The sequence below is a fragment of the Schistocerca serialis genome, chromosome 1 (genome assembly GCF_023864345.2).
Source record: "Schistocerca serialis cubense isolate TAMUIC-IGC-003099 chromosome 1, iqSchSeri2.2, whole genome shotgun sequence".
NCBI classification, from domain to species: Eukaryota; Metazoa; Arthropoda; class Insecta; order Orthoptera; family Acrididae; genus Schistocerca; species Schistocerca serialis.
The window spans coordinates 800292112-800318677 of record NC_064638.1 but is presented as its reverse complement, the minus strand read 5'-3'; the positions used below and the strand labels follow the sequence as shown (position 1 = coordinate 800318677).

The window sequence follows — 26566 nt, the reverse complement described above, 5'->3', positions numbered from 1 at the left end:
CCTCACCAACCACCGAATTAGGAAAACAAAGTAAAGTTCCTCAAATTTCAACATTTCCCAACACAACACAAGATCCAGCACCTAGAAACAAAACCCATGATCTTTGGAATTGGGGGGGGGGGGGGGGGGGGGGCAACAACCTCAAAATCACCAGAAGCAGCCAGCAACGAGAAAGAGAAACCTAGGAGAATATTCTGTATCAACCAAAGGGAAACATATTGAAAAACAGAAATTTAGTGGAAAAGACTGTGATTGTTGTGTGTGATACTTTTAAGTGCTGCTGGAGAGAGGTTTGCTTTGTTTAAAGCTTTTTGGTGTTTGGGAAACAGGAAACAGAACACTTACCTCTGCAGACTAGTGAAATATGTTCATGTTCAACAGTGGTGATGAAGGTGAGCACAAGGAACTAAAATCAGTTACATACCAAATTTTTGTGACTGTAAAAATAGAAAGCATCCTTGTTCGCAAACAGTTTTCTTGGATACCTTTTGCACTTCCAATGGTCAATTAACTCAAGCAGTAAAGAAAGAAGAACTGGAACGAATGCCTGGAGAGGATTTGAGAGGGAAGAATATTGCAAAAAACAAAATTTCCAAGAATGTTGTCAACATGGGAGTAGACCACATTAAATGGTTCCCACCTTACAACAGCGACTACACTATGGCATGCAGTCCGAATAGTAAATATTTCAGCCCTGATCTCAATATCATGCATGATCTTTACAAAGAAAACTACATTGATAAACAAGTTCCAGAAAGGAAGGAGAGTTTGTACAGATGTATTTACAGTGAGAGATTCAACTTATTGTTCCATCCCCAGTGAAAGATTCCTGTGCTGCATGTGACTCCTTAAAGTTGAGAATTTTGACTGCAGAAGAACCACTTATATCGGCATTAGTGCAAAAACAAAACGAACATTGGAGAACAGCAGAAATAGCACTGCAGTGTTTGGCTGAGGACAGCAAGCTCAGTCGAGGGAAGGTGAATATCGTTAACCATATCTTTTTATCTTCAGAAAGCGCTGTCTTTCCCTAAGTTTTCAACATTGAAAGATTATTATTATTATTATTATTATTAGAGGAACTTGTATGTATACAACTGTGGCATTCATGATCAGAAAAGGGACAGTGGCTTTATATACATTTGGGATGAGACTTTGGCATCAAAAGGCTCCCAAGAAGTAGGTTCCTGCCTTCTAAAGCATGTAGAACTCTATGGCATGATGCACATCATGTAATAGCACTCAGTGACACACCAGTTGGTCAGAATTGGAATTCGAAACTTGCGCCAATTTGGATAGAAATTGTAAAGGCTCAAGAAAGGAGATCCATGCAGTAGAGCATAAGTGTATGTTATCGGGACACTTCTTTCTGCCAAACGATCGGGATTTTAGAGTTATCGAGACAAAATCAAGAACCGCTCAAATTTTATTTAATGTCATTCAAAAGGCAAGGAGAAAACAACCTGTTATCGTTTGTAGAATGACCCTTAATGGTTTTGTCTGAACAAAGGGAAAAGTGTTGCATTTAAAAAGAATAACACCCAAAATTAAAAGTTCAATTTGCTTTACATTCGCTGGCTTCGTTTCCAGAAAGACTGCCCACATCTCGTTTTATACAAAGAATCTCTTGGTGCAGGAATCTCTTTCAAAACTTTGAATATTACAGTTTCACATCATGCCCATGACCTGCACTTGTCTAGTGTTCAATTCATCCCTCTGAACAATGCTGTACCACCTGTCAACGAGACAAAAAGGAGAGATGATGAAACTTCTCCCCTACATCTCTCCGGTGCACCATGCTTTCTACAATCAACTGACAACTGCTAGTTGGCTCAGGAGTCTGGAGCTGGACATGTGTACCTTTAGCAGAGCAAGATGATGTGGACAGTGAAATAGAGTTAACAGAGATGCTCCATTATATAGCCTCTTGAAATCGATGTGACAAGAATTACACTGTAGATGAACACACTGCTGAACTATTAGACGGGCTCGATAGAGTGCATTCTAGTAATTAACAACAGTAATGAAATTGTTAACTCAATTTGTGAGAGAAAAGTGTATAATTAGAGAAATAACTGCAGACCCACAGTTACTGTATCACGTTACGCTTACATTTTATAAATGAATTGCAGTTATGGAGATTAAAAGGCAGTAAATTCCTTCTCGGGTATGCAACTTTACCAAAACATTTACAAGAGGAGGGGTACAACTTTTTATTTACACCACTTTATTTTTCACCATGTGTAAATTGCTGAGAGGGCAAGTGGTTCTCCAACTTTTTGGGACTATAAAAAGGAATTTAAGGTACAAATACAGGGTGTACACACCCTGTGACAACCAGGAAATCCGAGGAAAAAAACTGGGAATTTTTTCATCCAGGGGGGCGGGGGGGGGGGGGGGGGGGGGGGGGGAGACGGGAATTTTTCAGAATTCCAGGGATTTTTCATGGGTTTAGTTTTCAGTTTTAAATTTTTGTAGTTTTGACTGGTAAGAAGTGACACTTTAACAAAGAATTTTACTTTAGCCCACTACTGCAAAATAATACTGCAGCAGTAAAACATAAATGAGGGAAAGAAAACCAAAATAAACTTAAATTGGAAAGGAAATGTGCCATTTCCAACAACAAAACACAGTGCACACACAAGTGTCTGCCAACACCAAAATATGCCAAATACTGTAGGACGAAGACTATGCAATACTTCATAACAACAAATTGCTTCTGATGACTATGACGTCACAACGGTTTACATTAGGTTCATTTGAGCAGTGGGCTTGTCCACATGCACAGCTGAGTCACGTACGAGCAGTAACTACTCCCACTTAGGGCTACTTGAAGTACAGCTGTTAGCTGTATCAGCAGTAGCAACAAGCAGACACACACTTGCCGGAAAAATTCTTCTGCTGCGCCCAAGCTGCCAGATTCGCACGTGCCCCGAGCAGTTTAAGTTGCAGTGGAGAGAGCGCTAGTCTCCACGTGATCGTTCCCATGTGACCCATGTTTAGGTATAGTGATTTTGCTGTTTCTTCTTCGATTAGAACTCTCACGTCAAATGAAAACAAAATGGATTTCTTTGGCCGAGAGCTAGCAAATGAATTAAAATACATCCATACACTTGTGGAAGGCTACAATATGTTATTAAAGAATGGAAAATCCAGGATGGAATGTAACAATATTGGAGAGGAAAGTTGCTACTCGCCATATAGCGGAGATGCTGAGTTGTGATAGGCACAACAAAAAGTTCACACAGTTACAGCCTTTGGCCATTAAGTTATCGAGGGGATAGCTGGAGTTAACAACAATGTCACATCTGAAGGTAATTGATACTTTCAAGCAACTTCAAGGTAATTGCTACTTTCAAGCAACTTCGATGATAACTGCTCTGTAGGTAGCAATGGAACTGAAACTGCTGAAGGTGGAACTTCATCCCATAGTCATGAACCTCTTCCTGCATTCTCTGGTGGGAGCTTATCAGAAGATGCACCCAGCAAAAGAGGGAGAGAACATGTGGTTGTACTGAAGAACCAAGAGTTACTGAAAAAAGCAGATGAGCTTCATTCCTTAAAATTCATTTAATATGAGAGGAATACAATGCAAAAATGTTATTAATAGAAAGACAAAGAGAAATCAAGGAAGAAGAGCATAATCTTAAAATGGAAATTACGAATAAGTTCAAGAATGTAATTGAGCAAACTTCAAGTTCCAGTTCTTCAGCCAATGTGTCCGAGTAATTTAGGTTTTTGAGAATGAATAAGAAAATATTCATATGTATAAAACACCTTTTATTTCCTTGATATTTTTTTCAAATGGTTAATATTTTCTTGTTTCTTGTATGGCTTAATATTTGTGTTTATCATTTCAGCATCGGTACTAAGTTTTGTTAATGCTGCATACTAATACTTATCTGAATTTGTGATATTATAAAATAAGTCCTTTTCTATTATTTTATAAATAATCGAAACATCGTATGGTTTTGTACACTCAGTTAAGAAATAAAGTGAGAATGTTAATCCCCTAGCAAAAAATAACATAACTATAAAATTGCACATCAATCAAATGAGTCAGTTTTCACTACAGTAGTGACAGTCCAGTGCTTATTTATTAATTTAAGAAGGAAAAATCTTTATACTAACTTCTGATTTTACTAGCAAACTAGGTACAATTTTAATTAAAGTAAGTAAGTATAATAGACCTTCTGACACCTTGGCCTGCAGCATCTGCTTCTGGCTGAGATGCATATTGTTTGATGTAATTCACCTCCATAGCAACAGGGTGAAACACATCTCTTAACTTCTATTCCAAAGTTGTGGAAAACTTCAGCAGCCACAATAACATTCCCACACTTGTTTGGTTTAAATTGGATTGTGTTAGTGAGATTTTGGAAGCACCTCTTCCAAACACTGAGTGCTTGCTCTATTACACATCTGATAGCAATATGGGCTTTATTGTGGTACCATTTGGCTCCTGTGTGGGCTCGGAACACAGACATTGTGAGACGTTTTAAGAGGGCATATCCACTATCTCCAGCAAGCAACCCATCCTATTGTCCATTTTCAAATTCTGCAGCAACTCTACTATTGTCCCAAATGCGTGCATCATGCGTGGAACCTGGCCAATGGCTTACCACATTCAAAATCTTCATATTGGCGTCACAGATGATTTGTGTATTAATAGAAAAGAAAGTCTTGCATTTTCTGTGTAGTTCTGCTTGTGCTCCAGAAGGACGAAAGTATGGGTATATGTACACGATTTATGACCCCTATGACATTTGGGACTCCACCAGTTCAATAAAATTCCCTTTTGTTCTTTGATATATCTTCTTGGCTCTGTGGCATGGACATATACAGAGGCTTTAAGGCAATTAAACTGTTTATCCACTGTTAAAAAGCTTTTCTAGCAGTAGTACGATGGATATTAACACTGCTGTCCGGTGACACCACAGTGGTGTTGTGCGTGAAATTGTGGTCAGTAGCCAGCGACACCACCATGATGTCATGTGCATAGTATCGTTCAGTGGCCGGCGACACCATAATAGTGTCGTGGACGTAGTATCGCGCAGTGGCCGGTGACAGCACTTAAATATCTTTTGCATTCTGTTGGTATTTTGTTTAGGTAACAATAAGTTATATATATATATATATATATATATATATATATATATATATATATATAAAAATTTGTGCCCTTTCATCATGACGGATGAAAGAGATGGTACTATTATTTATGATGAATGTGCAGAGTAAAACTTGGAGGATGCCACTACATGGCATATGTCTCATCATTATCCAGTTGACAGACTTTCCGGTCACATTAAAGTAATACCAACTAATAGGCTTACATATTTCTGAAATGAATAAACGAAAATGAAGAAACTGCCATGTATGTTCCAAAACAAAAAAAGAACAACAAACTTAATGTGCAAGTCTTCTGGAGTTGCGTTACATCTTGGAGACTGTTTTGCTGCATATCATATGAAATAGAATTACTAAGTACCAAAGACACTACAAATAAACAAATATATAAAACAAACAAAATTTGTATTTATTTACATACGTATAGCTTCGAAATTTCATGAAAGTAGGGGAACAAGGTTGAGAACTTAGGAGAACTAACGATGAGATTAGTCAAACGGAACACGTTATAATCTCCCGATAATGTCAAGAATGGCTGGCAACAAGCCAAATAATCCGAATTAGCGTTGCCAGTGCCAAGCGAATAAATTTGTACGAGACGTGCGGACTGCAAAGTGTTAATGAGATCCCCTGCTACAATTTGATAAGTACCTGTGCGAAAGATTCACAGTCTGCAATGGAAGTACCTTAGATCTTGTACCTGCAAATAGCCTGGGCCTTATTGATAATGTCAGTATAGAAACAGGGATTAGCGATCATGATGTCATCATAGCAACTATGATTAACATTCAAGGAAATTAGGAGTGTGTTTCTGCTAGATAGAGCAGATAAGCAGTTATTCACATCTCATTAGACAGTGAATCAGCATCACTTAGTTCCAGTAAGCTGGCTGCAGAGGAATTATGGGCAAAATTTGAGCAGATTGTGTATCTAGGTCTGTAGAGTTATGTGCCTAGTAAGCGGATAAAGGATGGGAAAGACCCACCATTGTTTAATAACAAAATTTGATGGATGCCGAGAAAGCAGAGGCTGTTGCACTTTCGTTCAAAAGGGAATGCATAAATCACGACAAGCGAAGGTTGGTAGAGATTCGTGCATATGTGAAAAGATCAATGCGCAAAGCATACAACTACTATCGTCATCACACCTTAACAAAATATCTGATAGAGAATCAGAGAAAATTCTAGTCGTATGTAAAATTCCTAAGTGGGTCTAAGCCTTCCATCCAGTCCCTTGTTGACAAGTCGGTGTGGCAGTTGAAGATGGCAAAATGAAAGCTGAAGTTTTAAATTTCGCATTCAAGAAATCATTCACACAGAAGAATCGTAGCTGTCGTGATAAGCATACCTGTTGTAGAGAAACAAGTGGAAGACTTGAAAGCAAATAAATCACTAGGTCTGGATGGAATCCAAATTCGATTTTAGAAAGAATACTCTATGCACTGGACTCTTATTAAGCTTGCATTTATCGTGTATCTCTCACTCAGTGCAAAATCCCAAGTGACCGAAAAATGTACAAGTGACGTATGTATTTTTGCAAAATTACAGACCAGTATCTCTAACTTCTGCAGAATCCTTGAACATATTCTCAGTTTAAATATAATAAATTCTCTTGAGACTGAGAAGCTCATGTGCACGAATCAGCATGGTTTTAGAAAGCATCACTCTTGCAAAACTCAGCTTGCCCTTTTCTCATATGGAAGAAGAGGAAAAGGCAAATTCCATATCTTTAGATTTCCGGAAATTGACATGGTGCCCCATTGCAGGCTGTTAACAAAGAAGTGAACATATGGGAAAGGACCATAGATATGTGAGTAATGTTGTCCTCGATGGCAAGTATTCATCAGCCTTGATGGCAAGTATTCATCAGAGGCAAGCGTATCATCAGGAGTGCATCAGGGAAATGAGATAGGACTGCTGCTGTTCTCTGTATACATAAATGATTTGGCTGACAGGTGGGCAGCAATCTGTAGTTGTTTGCTGATGGTGTGGTATACAGTAAGGTGTTGAACCTGAGTGACTGTAGGAAGATACAAACAACTTAACAAAATTTTCACTTGGTGTGATAAATAGCAGCTAGCCTTAAATGTGTAAAAATGTAAGTTAATGTGGTCAAGCAGGAAAGTCAAACCTGTAATGTTCAGATACAGTATTACTAGTGTCCTGCTTGACACAGTCAAGTCATTGAAATATCTTGGCATAACGTTGCAAAGCAATATGAAGTGGAACGAGCATGTGAAAACTGTGGTAGGAAAGGCAAATGGTAGACTTCAGTTCATTGGGAGAATTTTAGGAAAGAGTTGTTCACCTGTAAAGAAGACCACGTACAGGGCACTGGTGCGACCTATCTAGAGTACTGCTTGAGTGTTTGCGATCTGTACCAGGTCAGACTGAAGGAAGACATTGAAGCAGTTCAGAGGCGGGCTGCTAGTTTCATTACCTGTAGGTTCAAACACAACGTAAGTGTTATGGAGATGCTTCAGGAACTCAAATGGGAGTCTCTGGAGGGATGGTGATGTTCTTTTCAAAAACTACTGTTGAGAAAATTTAGTGAACCGGAATTTGAAGCTGGCTGCCGAACGATTCTACTACCACCAACATACATTGTACGTAAGGACAATGAAGATACGATACAAGAAATTGTGGATCATCCGGAGGCATATAGACAGTTGTTTTTCCCTTGCTGTATGTGTGAGTGGAACAGGAAAGGAAATAACAAGAAGTGGTACAGGGTACCCTCTGTCATGCACCGTACAGTGGCTTGTGGAGTGTCTGTGTAGATGTAGGTGTAGAAATTTCCCAGGTTATTTTAAATATTGTTGGAGCAGGATAGTAAAGCTATGAAGATTTGATGTAAAATTATGAACTTAATTTCTGTTGTAGGTCAATTCATTGGCCTGCTCACTCTAAGGTAATATTTTGTCAGTTCTTTGTCCACATCTACATCTGTCACTTGTAGATTTTGTTGCTGATATAATGAAGAAAAGAAAACTAAAAATTTGGTGAAACAGAGGAGCTAATTTCTGGAAATGATTACACTTAATGTTGCTCATCATTAAGTGGTTATGGTAATCTGTATGTCCCTGGCCCCAGATAGCTTCGTGACAATTTTTTTTTTTCCCAGACTCTGTACCTTTACATATGGTACAATGAGAAGTACATTCTGCCATGCATTTCACAGTAGTTTGCAGAGTGTGAATGGAGATGTATGAGGAGAAGTACGCTGTGTGATAAACTGTGCAACAAAGAACAGCCAAATACGGCACTGCTAAGTTGACCTTGAAGCAGCCAGTCATGGCTTAAGTTTCAGGACGTCCGGCGATGGTTGAGGTGGGATACACAAACTGGCTGCATATTATCACATGCCGAAGGTCGTAGCGAGCAGCAGGGCAAGCAGATATGGTGCAAGTTAAATGAGCTAGTAAGACTATGGGCTTGATTCAGTATCGCCAGGCCAAGCAGCAATGTGGCAGCATAAACGCATCCTTTGTTATATAAGGCATTCACAGATAAATGGGATTCTTTCAAAATTTACCTTCATTTACCAGCTGCTCATGAAACATCAATGGCTCCTCATCAGTTCCAGACACTACCAGTTGTTCCAGTGGTTCTTTGGGCAGTACTATCACGCAAAAAATATGGTAACCCACATTAGAAGTCTGTAGGTAACAGACCACATCCTTTGGTAAACAGTGTATTCACTGTGAGGAATTGTGGCCAAGGTAGGAAATATAAAGCTATAGAACAACTTGAAAGTCACATCCATCAAGATACTTTTAATGGCACACTCCTAATCAAGACATGAAAAACTATCCAAGTAACCAGAGCAACTAGGAGCACACCATACTGAATTATAGTGAAAGGGTTGCCAGCTACAGTGGTAACATAAACATTGATACCAAAGAATTGCAATGGAAATGGCAAGACAATGGTATCATCAGGGTGAAAAATATGATGAATTGAGTGAGTATGTTCTGAAAGACTTGTGATCTTTATTCTTATCTCCTATATCCCTAAGTTACTCATGTACTTAGAGGTGGGCTGCATCTGTCTAAACGTTAGATCTTTTGTACCTAACTGCCCTAAGACATTGCACTTCAAAGCAGAATCTCAGGCTTTTTAGACCTCATGAAAAATATTTACTAGGTTAAGTCTGCATAAGTGACAACGTTTTGGTCACACCATCATAGTTTACAAAGGTCACTCTTATGCAGGTAATGTTGTTTAGCAGTTCACGAAACAAACGTCTTCCATTACAAATGTGCCCCAGTCCCACCCAGAAACACCCAGTTTGGAACAATGAATGATGGGTTCATAGAAGGAAAAAAGATCCAGGAAATGATGGTTGTACAAATGGTCTTGCGCTCAGAGGTGAAGAAAGCATTTGTTTATGCAGCTGTCTACTTTTGTCAGAGCATTTTACTCTATCAACTCATAGCAATAGGTACCATCAGTCTCAGAAAGGCACAAAATCTGCACTTGTATCTATAGTTTGCATATCTATGCTATCAAATAAACCAGTGACTATGTTCAGAAGAGAGCGAAGGATGACAGTAAAAAGTAATGTTTACAAGACTAGTACATTCTCCTAGGAGTTAGACAAAGAGAAAAACACCAGTAGTTAACACAACCTTATCACTGTCTCCAACAGCAAAGCATGTCCATTGCAATATTAGATCACACAGTCTTAGTCTTGTTTGATAGATGATATGAATGCCATTCAGTTCATAAGCTGGACTTGATACCTGCCTTAGGGAAACAGCAAGTCTATTATGTAACGCCCCTTAATCAATCACTTCCCACCTTGCCAGAAGGACAAGGGAAGGAAGAGAGAAACTTCATCCCTAAAATGGCTTCCTCGCCTCAGTATAAAATAATTGGGATCAGTTCCTACACAGATGAAGTGGAGTTTATAGCAGAGGGAAGACTCTTTATGTTCCAGTTAGAGGCGAACACTCTTGTGATAAAGTCACAGCAGGGAAGAGGACATCAAATTGAGTAGAACATTTCACAGGACCGTAGGTTAAAAATGCACCTTTGTGGAGCGACTATACGAGGGGGGACCCAAAAGTAATGGGAATTGGAATGCGGTGGAGAGGGAGAGTGGGGGGAACCCATTGTTTTACCAGGTCACACCACCTGAGTTGTGTGCAAACTTGTGTCGCTGTGAGTGCATCAGTTTGCTCGTGAGAGTTATTTTAGTAAAACAACTTCTTCCATTTCAGTGAAAACAAGATGGCAGATTGTCGAGAGCAATGGGCAGCTGTGAAGTTTTGTTTCCTGTTGGGGAAATCGGCTGCAGAAATTATTGAAATTCTTAAGACTGCTTATGGAGATGCTGTCCTAAGGAAAACCAGAGTCTATGAGTGGTTTTCACATTAAAAAATGGAGAAATGTCAATTGAAGACCAGCCCCATTCAGGACGCCCCTCAGCATCAAGAAGTAAAGGAAACGTCGACAAAATCAACGCCCTCGTTCGTGGAGACTGTCACCGAACCATTGATAAACTCTGCGAGATGTCAGGAATATCTTGGAGTTCAATTCAGATAATTTTATCTGAAGATTTGCACATGAGAAGAGCTGCAGCCAAATTTGTCCCTCGCCTTCTCACAGATGAGCAAGGGGAGAATTGACTTCAGGCATGTTTTGAACTTCAAAATCAGCTCAATGAGGGCCCTGACTTTTTTTCGAAGGTGATTACTGGTGATGATTGTTATGGATACGACCTCGGAATAAAGCAGAAATCAAGCCCTTGAAAGACAAGTGGCCCTCCTTGTCCCAAAAAAACTCGCCAAGTGAAGTCAAAAATGAAGGCAATGGTCATTTGTTTCTTTGATTGCAGAGGAGTTGTGCATGCGGAATTCGTTCCCCCAGGTCAGTCTGTCAACATGAAGTTCTACTTCGAGGTTTTGAAAAGATTGAGGGAGAGTATCTGGAAGAAAAGGTTAAATCTTTGGCTCACAGGCGACTGGTACTTCCATCATGACAATGTGCCGGCCCACACTACCCTCTCCGTAGAGCAGTTTTTGACCAAAAACAGCATAACACCAATTGTCCACCACATCCCTGCTACTCACTAGATCTAGCCCCCTGTGATTTCTTTTTGTTCCCCGGACTCAAAAGGGACATAAAAGGAATGTGTTTTGCCACTGTGAAGGAGGTAAAAAAAAAAAAATATGCTGAAAGGCATGAAGAATATCCTGATAAGTGAATGTAAAAACTGTTTTGAACAATGGAAGGATTGTTTAAAGAAGTACATTGTGGTAAATGGAGAATTGGAGAATTCTTTGGAGGAGGTCAAAATTTGGTGTAAAAATATTAAGAAATGAAGGCGTTAAGGTGAATTTCTCCACCCCTTCCCGCCCCTTTCCATGCAGACTTAACCTAATAAATATTTTTCATGAGGTCTAAAAAGCCTGAGATTCTGCTTTGAAGCGCAATGTCTTAGGGCAGTTATGTGAACGGCGGTTCTGACGATGTCTTCTCATCTTTATGCATCCTTCCTGTCCCCATATTAATTACAGACTTATTAATGTTTTATCTGATTATTTAGTTCAAAAGATTGGTTTCTATCAAATTTGATTCCCTTTACTATCACAGTTAACAGACTAATGTCTTGTATTCTGTTCTTCTTTGAGCCTTGCAACAGCAAACTATCAATACAGTCTGAGGTCTTAAATTTTCTGTGGATTACTTTATTTATGTAAAGTTACCACATAAATTTTATTTTGCGATTACTGACTTTTTAAATTCTTGATTTTGCTTATTATTCCATTTTGTTGCAAATATTGAGTAGAGTCTATGAAGAAATGAACATATTTACAGAATTTACTATATTTGTTATATATAGGAGAAATATTTGGGAAAATACTTGCACTTTATGCTGAGAATAAATTCTTGAAACACACTTGATAAGCATGAAGAAATACATACTGAGTCCATTTCAAAGGGGTCGGACAGACACCAGAGACAAAGCATGGTCCAGCCATCCAGTTGAGGTCACCAGAAAGGAAACCATTGATAAAATTCATGATATGGTAATGCAAGACTGCCAAATAAAAATTCGTGAGATTGCTGAGATTGTAGGCATCTCAGATGAGGAGAATTGGCCATGAAGAAACTGTGTGTGAGGTGGGTGCTACAATTGTTCACAGTCAACCAAAAGCACAGCAGGCACATTGAGTCAACACAATGTCTGGTGGCGTATGCTAGTCAGAACAATGGACAAAGTCTTCTGAAAGTTCATCGAAGAAAGCAAAGACCATTTTGTCTGTTGCTAAGATGATCACCACTGTTTTTTGGGATTTCCAAGGAATAATCCTTATAGATTACCTGGAAAAACTGAACCAGTACAGTATCCTGTTATGGTTCATTGTTGGGTGGTTTGAAACTTGCATTGGCTGGAAAAAGACCAAGATTTGTATGCAAAAAAGTTGGTCTTGCACCAGAATAATGTGCCATACCACACATCAACAATAACTATAGTGATGGTGCACGAATTGGGCTTTGAATTGGTTCCTCATCCACCATACCAGTCATAGCCCCAAGTGACTTCTTCCTGTTCCCTAACTTGAAACTTTGGTGTGCTGGGAAGACATTTTCATCAAATGAGGAAGTTAGTCAACGAGTATTTTGCCGAGTTTGACAGAAGCTATTTTTCCAGTGGAATGGAAAAGCTGGAGGATCACAGTACCAAGTGTATATCCATTGAAGGAACTTTTTTTACTGGTCTTATCAAACTTTGTTTTTGCAATGGTTTAACAACTGAAAATGCTGTAGTCTCCTTTTCTGTGTGAGGCATTGCATGGATTGAACAAAAAGTTGCGATCACTAGAGATCTTCTTTGAACCAACTAAGATTTTTGACTGAGTTCATCACAAAATATCACTGCAGATTATGACCACTATGGTAGAAGAGAGGTGGCTCACAAATGGTTCCTCTCATACTTTTAAGAACAAAAAGCAATAGGACCTCCACAATAATGTGAACAGCTGTGAGGTGGTGTCTGAATGAGGCACAATTAAGTGAAATGCACCCAAGGGTTTGGTGGTGGAACTGCTTCTGTTTCTGATATGTGTAGTTTGTAATGCGACACATTAATCTGAAATATTTGTTTGCTAATGACACTACCTTAGTAGTGGAAGACATTGAGTGCAACATAGGAAATGTATCAAATAATGGAGTTTGGCATAAGTTCATGATCTGAAGAAAATAAATTGATGTTAAATCACTGTTTCTACTGTTAATCTATGTGTAACTGGTGTGAAAAAAAGTGCTTTCTACTGTTAACTTAATTTCTGACACAGTTTAATTAAAATTGCCAAATTGATTACACAGAATGGGCATATGAGTAGTGAACCTAAACAGTTCAAATTTCTAGGTGTTCAGGTAGGTGATAAGCTGTCATGGAAAGCCCATATGGAGGATCTTGTTCAAAAGGTGAATTCTGCCACATTTGCTATCAGAACATTGTCTGCAATAAGTGATAGTCCAATATGAAAATTAGTTTACCTTTTGTATTTTCATTCACTTATGTCATACAGCTTTATGTTCTAGGGTAGTTGTTCCCATTCACAAAGGCATTTTTGGTGCAGAAACAGGCAACTAAAGCAATGCATGGTGTAAGTTGGCATACCTCTTGTCAACTGCTGTTCAGGGGATTGGGAATTCTGACATTGAACCCTCAATATATATTTTCTTTAATGTCATTTGTTGTTGACATTAGGAGCTTATTCGTAAGAATTATGAGTTTTTTCTCAGTTAATGCTAGGGAGAAATCTAATCTCCATTCGGATTGATCCTCCTTGACTCTTGTGCATTATTCTGTTGCATCCAATCTCAATAAGCACTTCCAAGTCCAAACTGAATAATTTCCTCGTGGCATACACCTTCTATTCTGCCGGTGAGTTTCTGGAAGAAAATTAAGCTAATTCCAGTGTCATATTGTTTTGATTATGCTAATATATACTCAGCAGTATCTGCATAGGAGTGCCGTAAATTTTATTATTAACTTTTCTGATATTAATTTCATGTACTGACCCATTATATGACCATGGAGATTTGTTCCTCAATATCAATGTATTTAGAAGAGTGTACTGCAGAAGGTAGGTAACGGTAAAAGTAATGAAAGAGCTATTAAAATGAAGTGCAAGCATCATACCAGTTATTGGTGAAGTAGGGGAAAAACTAGTCTTTTTGAAAATCTCCCCCAACGTAAGGGTGTACCAGTTCCAAATTGAGAAGTTAATTTCCAAAAGGTACCAAATACATAAAATCTAATTTAACAGAAGAGACAAAAAATATTTTACAACCACAGGAACATCAGAATATGTTTTGTAACTTTCTTTTTATATTCATACAGATGTTGAGACACATTACACCAAGTATCTCTGTAAAATGTTTATTTATTTAATTGTTATTGGATAGTTAAAATAGATTCGTTACCTTTTGGCAGAAAATTGTAAGTGTGGTAATTGTTGTTCTAGAGTTTGTTGGTGATCCACAGTATTCATCTGATAAATCATATTTAATACTTTTATGTTCACAGTTAACATAAAAAATGCCACACACATCTTTACAGTAGACAATTTTGTGTAAACAAATGTAGGCCATGTTGAGTGTGACATCATTATGACATCATTACCAAGAAGAGGAATGACTGGTTGCCAAGATTTGGTACTTCTTGGAAACAAAATAAGAGTGTATTTGGTATTCTTCACCATGAACTGCATGACTGATTTTGGCATACATAAAAGTTGCTACTGCATAGGTAATGGTTCTAAGTAGTGCCACTTATGATACTGGAAAATTCTGCATAGAGCAATGGAATGGTTAACGATAACCAATCAATGATGAGTAGACTCATAAATAAGAGCTGGAATTTAGTAATTCAGATTAAAAACATGACTGCTTCTTCAGAGTCTCCGTGATCCATGCATACTACTGCCTCCACTCTCAAATCCCGCTCACACACACATATACATACTGCTGATCATTGAAATTTTGACACCATGAAGACGATATACACAATCACCAAATTCGGTGTAAATGTGTACTCCGTGCTTGGAAATGCAAATGTTTTGCATTTCTGTACAGCCATTTTCAGTACTTGCCATTACCATTCTGCATATAACAAAAGATTATGAAATGAATTCTCATTTGCATGTTACCTATTTGTGAGAAGGTCACGTTATGCCTCGTGCAAGGAAGAGCAACATCTACCAGCATGTGTAAGAATTCGACAGCAGCAATGCTATGCCCTGTAGAGACTGTAGTTGAACTTTGTCCCACAATATTGCTGTTCATGTTGGTCAGGACCTCACAACTGATGCGTGAATGAGACAATTGCCACTCACACGGCAGGTAATTCGGATTGTGGGCATTACATTTGATGTGTTTAGACCAATGGCTGGCCAGATCTTCGAAGTCACAGCATGTTATCTTTCAACATTGCCCAGGTTGCGTGGCTATCCTGACATACTTTGATACAGAATCTGTGTGATTGGTGCCCTCGTCAGTACATTCTCCAGGTCTCGCTCATATTGGAAACATCAGGGCACATGTTGCCGAGAGACTTGCACAGCACCACTCGCCAAAAACTATGAACAGTGAACTGTGGCATAGAGTTAAGAAGCATGGAATTTCATGTCCATGTCTATTGTCCTAGTTTAGTTTTCTTGGTACCCCATGGCATAGTGCTGTTGTTACTGCCAGTGTTGGCAGTTGTGTGTACTAAATTTCGCACCCTGTATGTGCCAAATCACCTATAAAATTAATCATCTATTCTCTATAATAAAAATTTCGTTATTGCTATCCTTCCTGGTGTTCCAGCTTTAATTGCTGGAGTGTACACCAGGTGTCTCTCCTAAGACTCATCAGGCACATTTCCTCTGGTGTTTCAGTTGGCATTTTCAGTTTCATTCTTGCACGGTGTACCTGGAGTTATCCCAAGCAGCGCTGCTCGTCGTGTCTTTCATGCAAACCCAGTGTCAGTGGATGTTGACCATGTTTCCATTCCCCAACTTATCCAGTCTCATCACTCCTTGGCCTGCAGGCAAGGTGGTTAGAATACAAAAAGATGCTCTTATACTGAAAAAGTGAAGCCTGCCTTCGCTGTATGGCGAGTCTTGGTGATGTGTTTTTATTGCAGTGCTACTCTCCAACCTCAGTTAAAGCAAGAATAATATGTCCTGCTGTTTTGCTGTGATGTACACAATGCTCGATGAGTGACAATTGGCATTCAGAAATTAAGTGGTCAACTGTCTGATGATGAGTACTCATTCAGAACAGTACATACTCAGAACTGACAGTAAATTCAACACATTAACTGTAAGAAGGTAGGTTTAATGAAAGGTTTTGGTGGACAATCAGTCTTCTAAGATTCCCCAAGAAGGCAGACAAGATTCAACTAAGATCTGTCTCTCCCTTTTCTTGTAACCTCCTCCTTGCCCGCGCGCACCCACCCACCCACCCACACACACACACACACACACACACACACACACACACACACACACACACAAGGACAACACAACTAAGTCAGTCAGTAGCTACCATTTGACAAATATAAGAGTGTCCTTGGCTGAAAGCTCATGGAGTTCTGAACCACTAGAAACAACTAAAACCCCAAGATCATTTTATAGGAGTTTGTTACACGTGGCTTCGTCTTTAAAAAAAAGATAATGTTGTAATTGTCTTGGATATTTACGATTACTGTAGGAGTGAAGAAATATTTTGAATTATGGTAATAAGTTTTGCAGTGTCCAGAAATAAATTTCACTTTCTAAATACAAAATACACATTTGCCTCAACACAGTTGAGATGTGAAAAGTCAACAGAATGCAATGAGAAATCAGCTACTCACAGATCACAACATTGCCTGTAAGTGCTTAATGAAAATTTACATTAAATTCGTGAGAATTGTTGACTATTTCACACTGCACTTGGGCATTCAAAAAGTAATGCAACACATTTTTTCTGAAAGTAGGTTGGTTTTATTCAGAGTTGCAAAACACCGTATTATTCTCCACTCTGGCTAAAAAAACCCTATTTTTCAACTTACTCTCATTTCAATGCAACAGCCTTATGCCAACTTACTGAGAGGTCCCGTATGTCTGCAGAGTCTGGTTGCCACCAGAGCCAATGTCTTGCTGCATCAATAGCCTCACCATCATCCATGTACTGCTTCTCACGGAGTGCATCCTTCATTTGGGCCAAACAGGTGGAAGTTGGAAGGTGCAAGATCTGGCCTTAAGGGTATATGAGGAAGAAAAGTTCAATGAAGTCTTGTGAACTCCTCTTCAATGTGCAGACTTGGGTGTCAGCTCTACCAACAGAGATATCCACTTTAGCACCAAGGTGTTTTATTGTGATCTGTCGATCGCAGCTGTGTGTGGCTAGCTGACACGTGAGAGATCGGGTAGATGCATGACCTTTATGCTGCTGTTTACTGTCACTTCTCTGTAGACATTCTGCAAGTGCATATGAATGTTTGCGATGCTCTGGTTTTCTGCCAAAAGAAACTCAATGACAGCTCTCTCCTTGGAATGCTCCTCTGTTACAGACGCTATTTTGAAGGCTACATATAGTGGTGCCCCCTATATGAACTTCATGAAATTATAGGAACGGCAGTGGGAATATTCCACAAAGTCCAACAACAAATTCTGCATTTATTTCAGCTTAAATTAATCGAGGGAAAAAAAATGTGTTGCATTACTTATTGACGACCCTCTGAAACCTCTAGCGTTCGTCACCATTGTAATTTTTACAGTATGTTATGTTGAGCAGCCCAGAAGAATTTTATGAGAGCAGTAGTGTAGTCCTGTGTACATACTACACGAATGTTATTTGCTTCTGTCCCTTGGTGTCTCACAAAGGGATAGGCAAAAAATTGTTTGATTTTATTATAATTGTTTTTATAGGGTGAGCTTTTAACATGATGCTACAGTTGTATGGTCCACATAATAGACTTAATTATACAACTGTATTTGTTTTGGAATTACAGACTCATTGAATTTTTTAAATGATATGTTCATCATCGACTGTACTATTTATTTCATTGTTTATAGTTGGAATTTCGATCTTAAGTGTTTTCACTATATTAACCTCTTGAAATTGTGGTTGTGGAAATTTATTTACTTACTTACTTGCTTAATCCTCCAGGATTAGGCTGTTAGTTTTTTCCTACCCCTGTTTTTCTGTCATCTTGTCTGCCGGTAGGTTGCAAGTTTTGGAATTCTAAAAATGTGTTTTTTGCAGTTTCTCTTGTTTAGGGAAATTCTGTCATTGAGAAGATATTTAATTGGTGCCTTATCTCTTCATTCATTAGTTGTCTTTTAGGAAGTGCCCTTTTGTTGATCAGGGGAATCACATTTTAAATGATTGTATTTTGTTTCCATAATTCATTTTATGCACCCACTTCTTGCTTCCATACATCAATGTTGGCACAGCCAAAATTTGGATCTCTTGGATCTCTTCCCTCACTTAAACCTTCCATTTTTGCTGAGTTGGTCCACACACAGTATTGAAATAAGCGAAGCTTTTCTCCACTTTATCATCATTGTTAAAAGATAAATCACAACCAGAAAGAGAGAAGCTTCAAACTTGTTTATTGGTTGATCTTCGATTATTATCTTGGCTCTAATTGGGTATTTTCTTTGCCATGTCTTGATTGCTTAGCATATGTAATGATTTCTGAAGCTTTTCATCATCATCCTGTTGGATAAATTGATAATCTAGAAAAGCATACACTCTCTCTCTCTCTCTCTCTCTCTCTCTCTCTCTCTCTCTCTGTCTGTGTGTGTGTGTGTGTGTGTGTGTGTGTGTGTGTGTGTGTGTGTGTGTGTGTGTGTGTGGGCGCGCACTCGCATGCGCCTGTGCGTGTGAACTTAATGGCATCATCAGGATTAATCCACTGGAAATAACATCTGGAAGGATTGGCGACATGCTGATCCCATTTCGCACGAACATAGAGTGCTTCTCTTACTGCCTTGTTAAGTGGGTGGTCGGCCAGTCAGAACAGGCCCAAGGCTTATGTCATGAGTAGTGTTTATTATATTGTGTGAATCAACATTGTTCTTTCAATGAAAGTGTATTGTTTATTATTTTATAACCATCCACCATTTACCAGACTTGTTACATGATAGTTATTACAAGAACTTACATTGCCTTTCTTGAAAAATAATATTACTGTAACGTTTCTACATTCTTCTGGTATAATTTTCCTTTCTTAGAAAAGGGTTAGCAACTTACATATGTGAATGTAAAAATCATCCCACTATATTGGAACACCTCTAAATTCATTTTATGTATTCCTGGAGCTTCCCTATTTTCAAAGGATTGCAATACTACACTGTTCCATCAATTCCCACAGCTCTGTTATCTGTACTTTGATCTTCTTCACACTATCTTTGACCATACCATAATTCTTTATAATGCCAGATCCAAGATTCTCCTTAAACTACATTTATATTGACAGTTTCTTTCATCATTATTAAGATGTTACAATATTAATTTATAAGCTGTCTTGCCTCCCATGGACATCATCTATTGAATTTATTGATCTGTCTCAAGATTCTTGCTTCAGTTGCCTTTTTACTGACTTAACATTATTTGTACATGTTTTACAGTCTTCCTCATTTTTTTCAGTACCATATCATTTTTAGATAAGCTACTTATGTTTGCTTTACAGGTTCTGGAATTTCTCCATTCCCTAGTTTTAAGCCATGCTTTCTTCTTAATTTCCTTGCCCTCCCAATAGCTTCACCTACTGCTTTCTTTATTGCTAAAGTTATGGTTTCCCATTGTTTGTTAATAGGAGTACTTGTTGGAATCTCAACTAAATATATTTTAAGCAACTGCGATAGAGGTACTTTCTCTCCTTCATCTTGCAACAAATATACTCACATAAAAAAAAAAAAGTTTTGCATCACCTTGGTTCCGAGAGTTCCAGAACCTGTACAGAAAATTGAATAGAGATACCATAAACATTATTTATGCCCTTTTTATTGCTCATGAGAATCACATATTGCATGTTGTACCACCATACAGCAAGACCTTCAGAGGTAGTGGTCCAGATTGCCGTACACACTGGTACCTCTAATGCTCAGCAGCACGTCCTCTTGCATTGATGGATGCCTGTATTCAACATGGCATACTATCCACAAGTTCATCAAGGCTCTGTTAGTCCAGATTGCCCCACTCCTCAATTGGTGATTGGTGGGTCACATTGTCCATAAACAACCCTTTTCAACCTATCCCAGGCATGTTGGATAGGATTCAAGTCTGGAGACAATGTCATTATCGTGAAGGACATCATTCACAAGATATGCATGATGGGGGTGCGGATTGTCGTCCATAAAGACGAATGCCTTGCCAATATGCTGCCGATATGGTTGCATTATCGGTCGGATGATGGCATTTACATATTGTACAGCCGTTATGGTGCCTTCCATGACAATCAGCAGCATATGTCGGCCCCACATAAAGCCACCCCAAAAAATTGGAGAACCACCACCTTGCTGCACTTGCTGGACAGTGTGTGTAAGGCATTCAGTGTGTCCAGGTTGCCTTCAAACATGTCTCCGACAAATGTCTGGTTGAGGGCATACGTGACACTCTTTGGTGAAGAGAACGTGATGCCAATCCTGAGCAGTCCATTCGGCATGTTGTTGGGCCCATCTGCACCACGCTCCATGGTGTTGTGGTTGCAAAGATGGATCTTCCCAGGGACGTCGGGAGTGAAGTTAAACATCATGCACCCTATTGCGCGCAGTTTGAGTCGTAACACAAGTTCTGTGACTGCACAAAAAGCATTATTCAACATGGTGGCGTTGCTGTCAGGGTTCCTCCGAGCCAGAATCTGTATGTAGTGGACATCCGCTGCAGTAGTAGCCCTTGGAGGGCCTGAGCTAGGCCTGTCATTGACAGTTCCTGTCTCCCTGTATCTCCTCCATATCTGAACAACATCACTTTGATTCACTCCGAGACACCTGGACACTTCCCTTGTTGAGAGCCCTTCCTGGCACAAAGTAACAATGCGGACGCAATCAAACCGCGGTATTGACTGTCTAGGCATGGTTGAACTACAGACAAAATGAGCTGTGTACCTCCTTCCTGGTGGACTGACTGGAACAGGTTAGCTGTCGGACCACCTCTGTCTAATAGGTGCTGCTCCTGCATGGTTGTTTATATCTTTGTGCGGGTTTAGTGACATTTCTGAACAGTCAAAGGGACTGTGTGTGTGATACAATATCCACAGTCAACATGTATCTTCAGCAGTTCTGGGAACAGGGGTGATGCAAACCTTTTTTTGATGTGTGTTTTTTATACACTTCAACCCTCTGTATTCGCATATTCCATTCTTTTCTCCACTTAGCAAGGATTCTATTTTTTGTAATAACCAAATAATGAATGGTCTGTGTAAGTCACTTCCTCTAAGTATTCAGGTATGTGCTACATCTGATCCAGATAGTGAATGACCTGTGTATAAGTCACTTCCTCTATGCATTCTGGTACCTGCTACATCTGATCCTAGTCTTTTATTAACCATTACGTTGTGAACAATTGATCAGCCACTGTCCTCTTGCAGTCTATGTATATTTATGGATGTCCTTAAATAGCTGTTGATGACTTTTAATAGGTTGTAAGTAGCAAATTCCTTCAATAATTCACCATTTTCATTCAGTAAGGGTTCACCTTAATTTCCCATTTCTTCTCTGATTGGTTTGTTCTGTACATGAGCATTCAGATCACCTGTCACATTAATAAAATCGATCTTTGCAGATCTTTTGTAATGAGATAAGAGAGTGTTGTAATTTTTTCCCCTCTGGAACTTACGTGACTACTGAAGTTCCTCTCTCTACTTCTGCCTGCCTAAGCACCAAAATTCTTTCATTTATAATATGTAGCTTTATTTTCCATTTTTTTATCAGTTAATATAGCCACTCCTGCTGCAGTTAATTTCTCCATTAGAACTTCATTATAAATCATTATGTATCTATCAATTTCTTTTGTCCCTTGTGAAAATTGTAATAAATACGAGGATGGTTTGAAAAAGTTCTCAGAATCACCACAAGAGGTCAGCGCTAGTGCAATGAGTTGTTCAGGTGGTATTCATTGGACTGTTGATTGTAAACATGTGCCACATCAGCGCTCTTGGCAGAGAGCTGTTGCGGCAACATGATTCTGTTGTTGTTCCTGCATAGTGATTTGTGAAGATGGAAAAAATAGAGATTCGAGCAGTGATTAAGTACTTCATGAAGAAAAGTATGAATGCAAAGTATATCCATGCTGATTTCCAGAGTAAACTGGGGGACTCCACTCCATCATATGCTACTGTTGCCAAGTGAACAAATGAATGTAAATTTGGTCGGGAGAGCTTAGATGACGATCCGCGCAGTGGTTGGCCAAGATTTGTAACTACTCCAGAAATCTTTGCAAAAGTGCACAAAATGGTCACAGGATCGCCAATTGAAAATGTGTGAAATTGCTCACATTTGCGAGATGTCATCTGAAAGGATATGTCACGTTTTAACTGAAGAATTAGAAAAGAAAAAAATTACCTGCCAGATGGGTGCTGCGACTCTTGACGCTGGATCAAATATGCATGAGAATGGACATATCGGAACAATAGGCCCGTTTTAGGAGAAGTGAACAACATATTTTGTGCTGGTTTGTTACCACAGATGAAACTTGAGTGAACTACTATACCTCAGAGACAAAACAACAGTCAAAGCAGTGGATACATGCTGAATCTCCACCACCAAAGAAAGCAAGGACAATTCCTTCAGCGGGAAAGGTCATGGCTTCAGTGTTCTGAGATGTGAAGGGGATTCTGTTTGTAGATTATCTCCCCACTGGGCAAACAATTACTGGAGAATAGTGTGCTAACCTCATGGACAAATTGCAACAAAATATGTGCGACAAAGGCCAAGGAAGAAAGTCATCTTCCATCAAGACAATGTGTGCCCGCACACATGTGCCGTCTCATTGCCGTGGCAAAATTCCATGAACTAAGATATGAATTTTTGCCACACCTGCTTTACTCGCCAGATATGGCTCCATCAGCCTTCCATCTCCTCCCAAAACTGAAAATTTTTCTTGGTGGCCAAAGATTCACTTCAAATGAAGAATTGATAGTCGGAGTTGACAACTATTTTGCAGGTCTGGAGGAAACTCATTTTTGAGATAGGATCAAGGCACTGGAATGTCGTTGGACTAAGTGCATTAATCTTCAAGGAGACTACATGGAAAAATAAAAAAAGTTTCACTGATGTAAGTACTTTAGTATTCCGTTCCAAGAACTTTCCAACCACCCTCATATTACAGCTGATGGCAAACTTGTTGGATTTTATGGTGGATCTCTCTCTCTCTCTCTCTCTCTCTCTCTCTCTCTCTCTCTCTCTCTCTCTGGGGCTTAATTATAATCACTATCATGGATGGAAAATTCAGTTTGCTAATTGTGTGTGTTTTTGTTGTGCAGGTGGATTTCTCAGCAATTCCACAGCCCCTTGGGAATACTGGTGAGCCCACTGCTACTTTGACCGTGACATTCCATTCTCCTACTGAAGGAGGTCGCATCACTCCGCAGCTGCTGCTGTCATTACAGGCTGAGGCAGCACTTGAGGGTGTCGGAGGTAGTGGAATGTCATTACCCCCATTTCCACCTGGTGGTAGTTGCTTGATGGACTATGTTCCTGTGGTAACGGCGCGCTTACAGGACCGAATTGATGCTGCCGCTGCTGCCCATGACAGAAGGAGAGAACTTATTACTGCTCTTTTTCATCATTTTGGTAATGGTGTCTTGGAATATGATGGCATTGGCTTTACCAGAGCTTCCTTTTTACTTGAATGGAGAGATTTTTATTTCATTTTGCACTTCACGTTGCCTCCTGGATTTCCCCGTGAAAAACCTGTTGTTATGTTCCAGTCAGTATATCACGCAACAGATGGGAAGCCTTATCGATATAGATTTGAAGACTTCCCCTACAATCCCCGCACTGAGGTAAAAAAAATGGCTGAAAAACTTATTGCCACTGTTATAGAATATGTGGAAGTCTTTCAGAAAAATTCAATTCAGAGCTCTCTAAATTTGTGATTTATTTATCTGGAATTGAGCTTTTTGTAGTATGCTGTTTTAGCTGTTGTGTAATTTAGAACAAAATAAGATATATTTGTAACTGTCTATGAAGTCGAATATTTTTTTACATGTATTCAGAATATATGCTGATCAGAACATTTGTCAACATGCAGGGTGTTCAGAAGTGATGGTTAATATTCAGGGATGTGACAGGAACAATCATTCGAAACAAAAAAAGTCAAGTAAACTTGGGCTTTAAAATGCATGTCTTAAGAGCTACGAGCAATTCTTGGTTTTTGATACTGTGAAACTGACCTCTCCTACTGCAAGCTCTTTCCTTTCCATGTTTTGGGGCATGGTGGTATGGACCCAAACAACAAGAAGAAGAAAAAAAAAAGTGTAGTAAACATGTACTCTAAAATGCATACCTTAAAAGTTACGAACACTTGTTCATTAGAAGAGTTGTGTTTTCAAAGTAGCGAAGATGAACAAGTGATCATAGCTCTAAAGGTATGCACTTTTGAGAACATGTTTATTGGACTTTTTGTCTTGTATTTGCCCGTACTACCATTTCCCAAAAAATGGAAAGTAAAGAGCTTGCAATAGAAGAGAGATGTTTCACAGTATAAAAGATCAAGAATTGCTCATAGCTCTTAAGGCATGCATTTCAGATCCCATATTTACATGTTTCAAATTATTATTATTATTATTATTATTATTATTATTATTATTATTCATATCCCTAAATGTTGACCACTTCTGAAACACTCTGTACACATTATATTTTCACTTACTAGATCATTGAGGCAGTGATATCTTTTTTATTTTCATTAGTATCAAGATAATTCTCATTTGTTGGAACTGTTCATGTGCATACAAATTATAATTGTCAAAAATACAGAATTTTGATTAAAAATTTATCACAATGTTCTTTGTTTCATCTCTCTAGTTCCTTACATTCTGTACAATGAGATATGGTACCAAATTCTGCTTCATTGAAATACACCACCACATATGAAATACAGTTATTTTGTAACATTTATTTGTTCACCACAGTCAATTACATGTCTTTATTTTTCAGCCTGTATAATTCCTAAATTGGTTCTGTTTTTACTTTAAATGGTATCAGTAGTATCATTACAGAAGCCATGAAATAACATTTATTGTCAATGTAATTATTTTGATACATTTACTACCACTTACTTCAACCATTATTATTTTTTACACAACTTTATTTAGTAAAAGCAGCAAACGAAAAAGTAAACAAAATGATAATATGTAGCAGAAATAAGTGAGATGTTAAATGTAAGTGATGAGAGAAGAAAATATGAAAATTCTGTAAATGAATCGGGCAAAAGGAAATATAGATGCTTAAAAATGAAATTAGCAAAGTGCAGTGTGGCAAATCAGGTGTATTAGAAGAGAAATACAAAGCACTAGAAGCATCGATGAATATGGGAAAGGTTGGTGTCACTGGGAAGCTTTGCTTACTGTCATTCCACAATGTAATACACCCGCATTGTCATATTTTTGGAGTAACTCATGAAAGCAAGCTAAAGTTTCTGGTGCCGAAAATTGTGCCATATGAATTCTTTATCATATCAATTTGAGACTGTCTTGCAAAAGCCTGTTTATGGAAGTAGGTGAGCCAGCCTCTTCTTCTCAGCATATATATTTTTTAATGAATTGCATCATATGCAAAATATCCTTTTCAAACAAAAAATTCAGTTCACTGAATCAATATCAGGAAAAATAACAATCTTCATAGAAATTTATTTGTTTTTACCCAAAAAGTTATCAATTATTCTAGAACACAAAGTTTCAGTAGCTTTTCAGGAAATGAAAAAAGTCTGGCTACAAATGAAATGAAATGAACTTGAAGAGTAACCTATGAGTTCAGCTCCTTGTACTCCATTGAAGAATTTTTTTTGACTCAGCCATTTGATGTATCTATTTTTAACTAGATCAAAAAATGCAAAAGCAGAGTGATACCTGACATCAACAAGCTTTCTGTGTTGTAATGAAATCTTTGTGAGCAGCTTCGCAAATGAGTGTTTCCTCATCCATGAAGACCAGTTCACTTGGTTTCTAAGGGAGGAATATCAGAAAATTATTTCTTTTATGAATAAATTATGTAATTTTTTGACATTGTGCAGCCTTGAGGACCTTCACACAGTGGGCCTCTGGGCTGAATGGTCTATTTACAGAGTGACAGTCATTGAACTAGGAGGGGGGGGGGGGAAATACCATTAGTTACTTACAAACTAGGGAGTGCACACTTTATTCAACATGTAAACGTCACTATAGGTATTCGGATTTAGGTTATGACAAGTTTGTTGTGCTTGTGAATGGCTGTTTT

The 26566-nt window shown here is 38.6% G+C and overlaps 1 protein-coding gene across 2 annotated transcripts in view; it reads left to right on the top strand.

The window, feature by feature from the left end:
• The window catches only part of LOC126483925 (BRISC and BRCA1-A complex member 2-like), a 56253-nt gene extending 31193 nt beyond the window's left edge, over nt 1-25060 (top strand). The window contains exon 4 of one of the 2 annotated variants that reach the window (XM_050107212.1): nt 23611-25060. In XM_050107212.1, coding sequence (XP_049963169.1) covers nt 23611-24225 — 615 coding nt within the window. In that variant the 3' untranslated portion in view covers nt 24226-25060. The remainder of the gene's footprint in view (nt 1-23610) is intronic. The other variant, XM_050107204.1, reaches the window with a different exon arrangement.
• The last annotated feature ends 1506 nt before the right edge of the window (nt 25061-26566 follow it).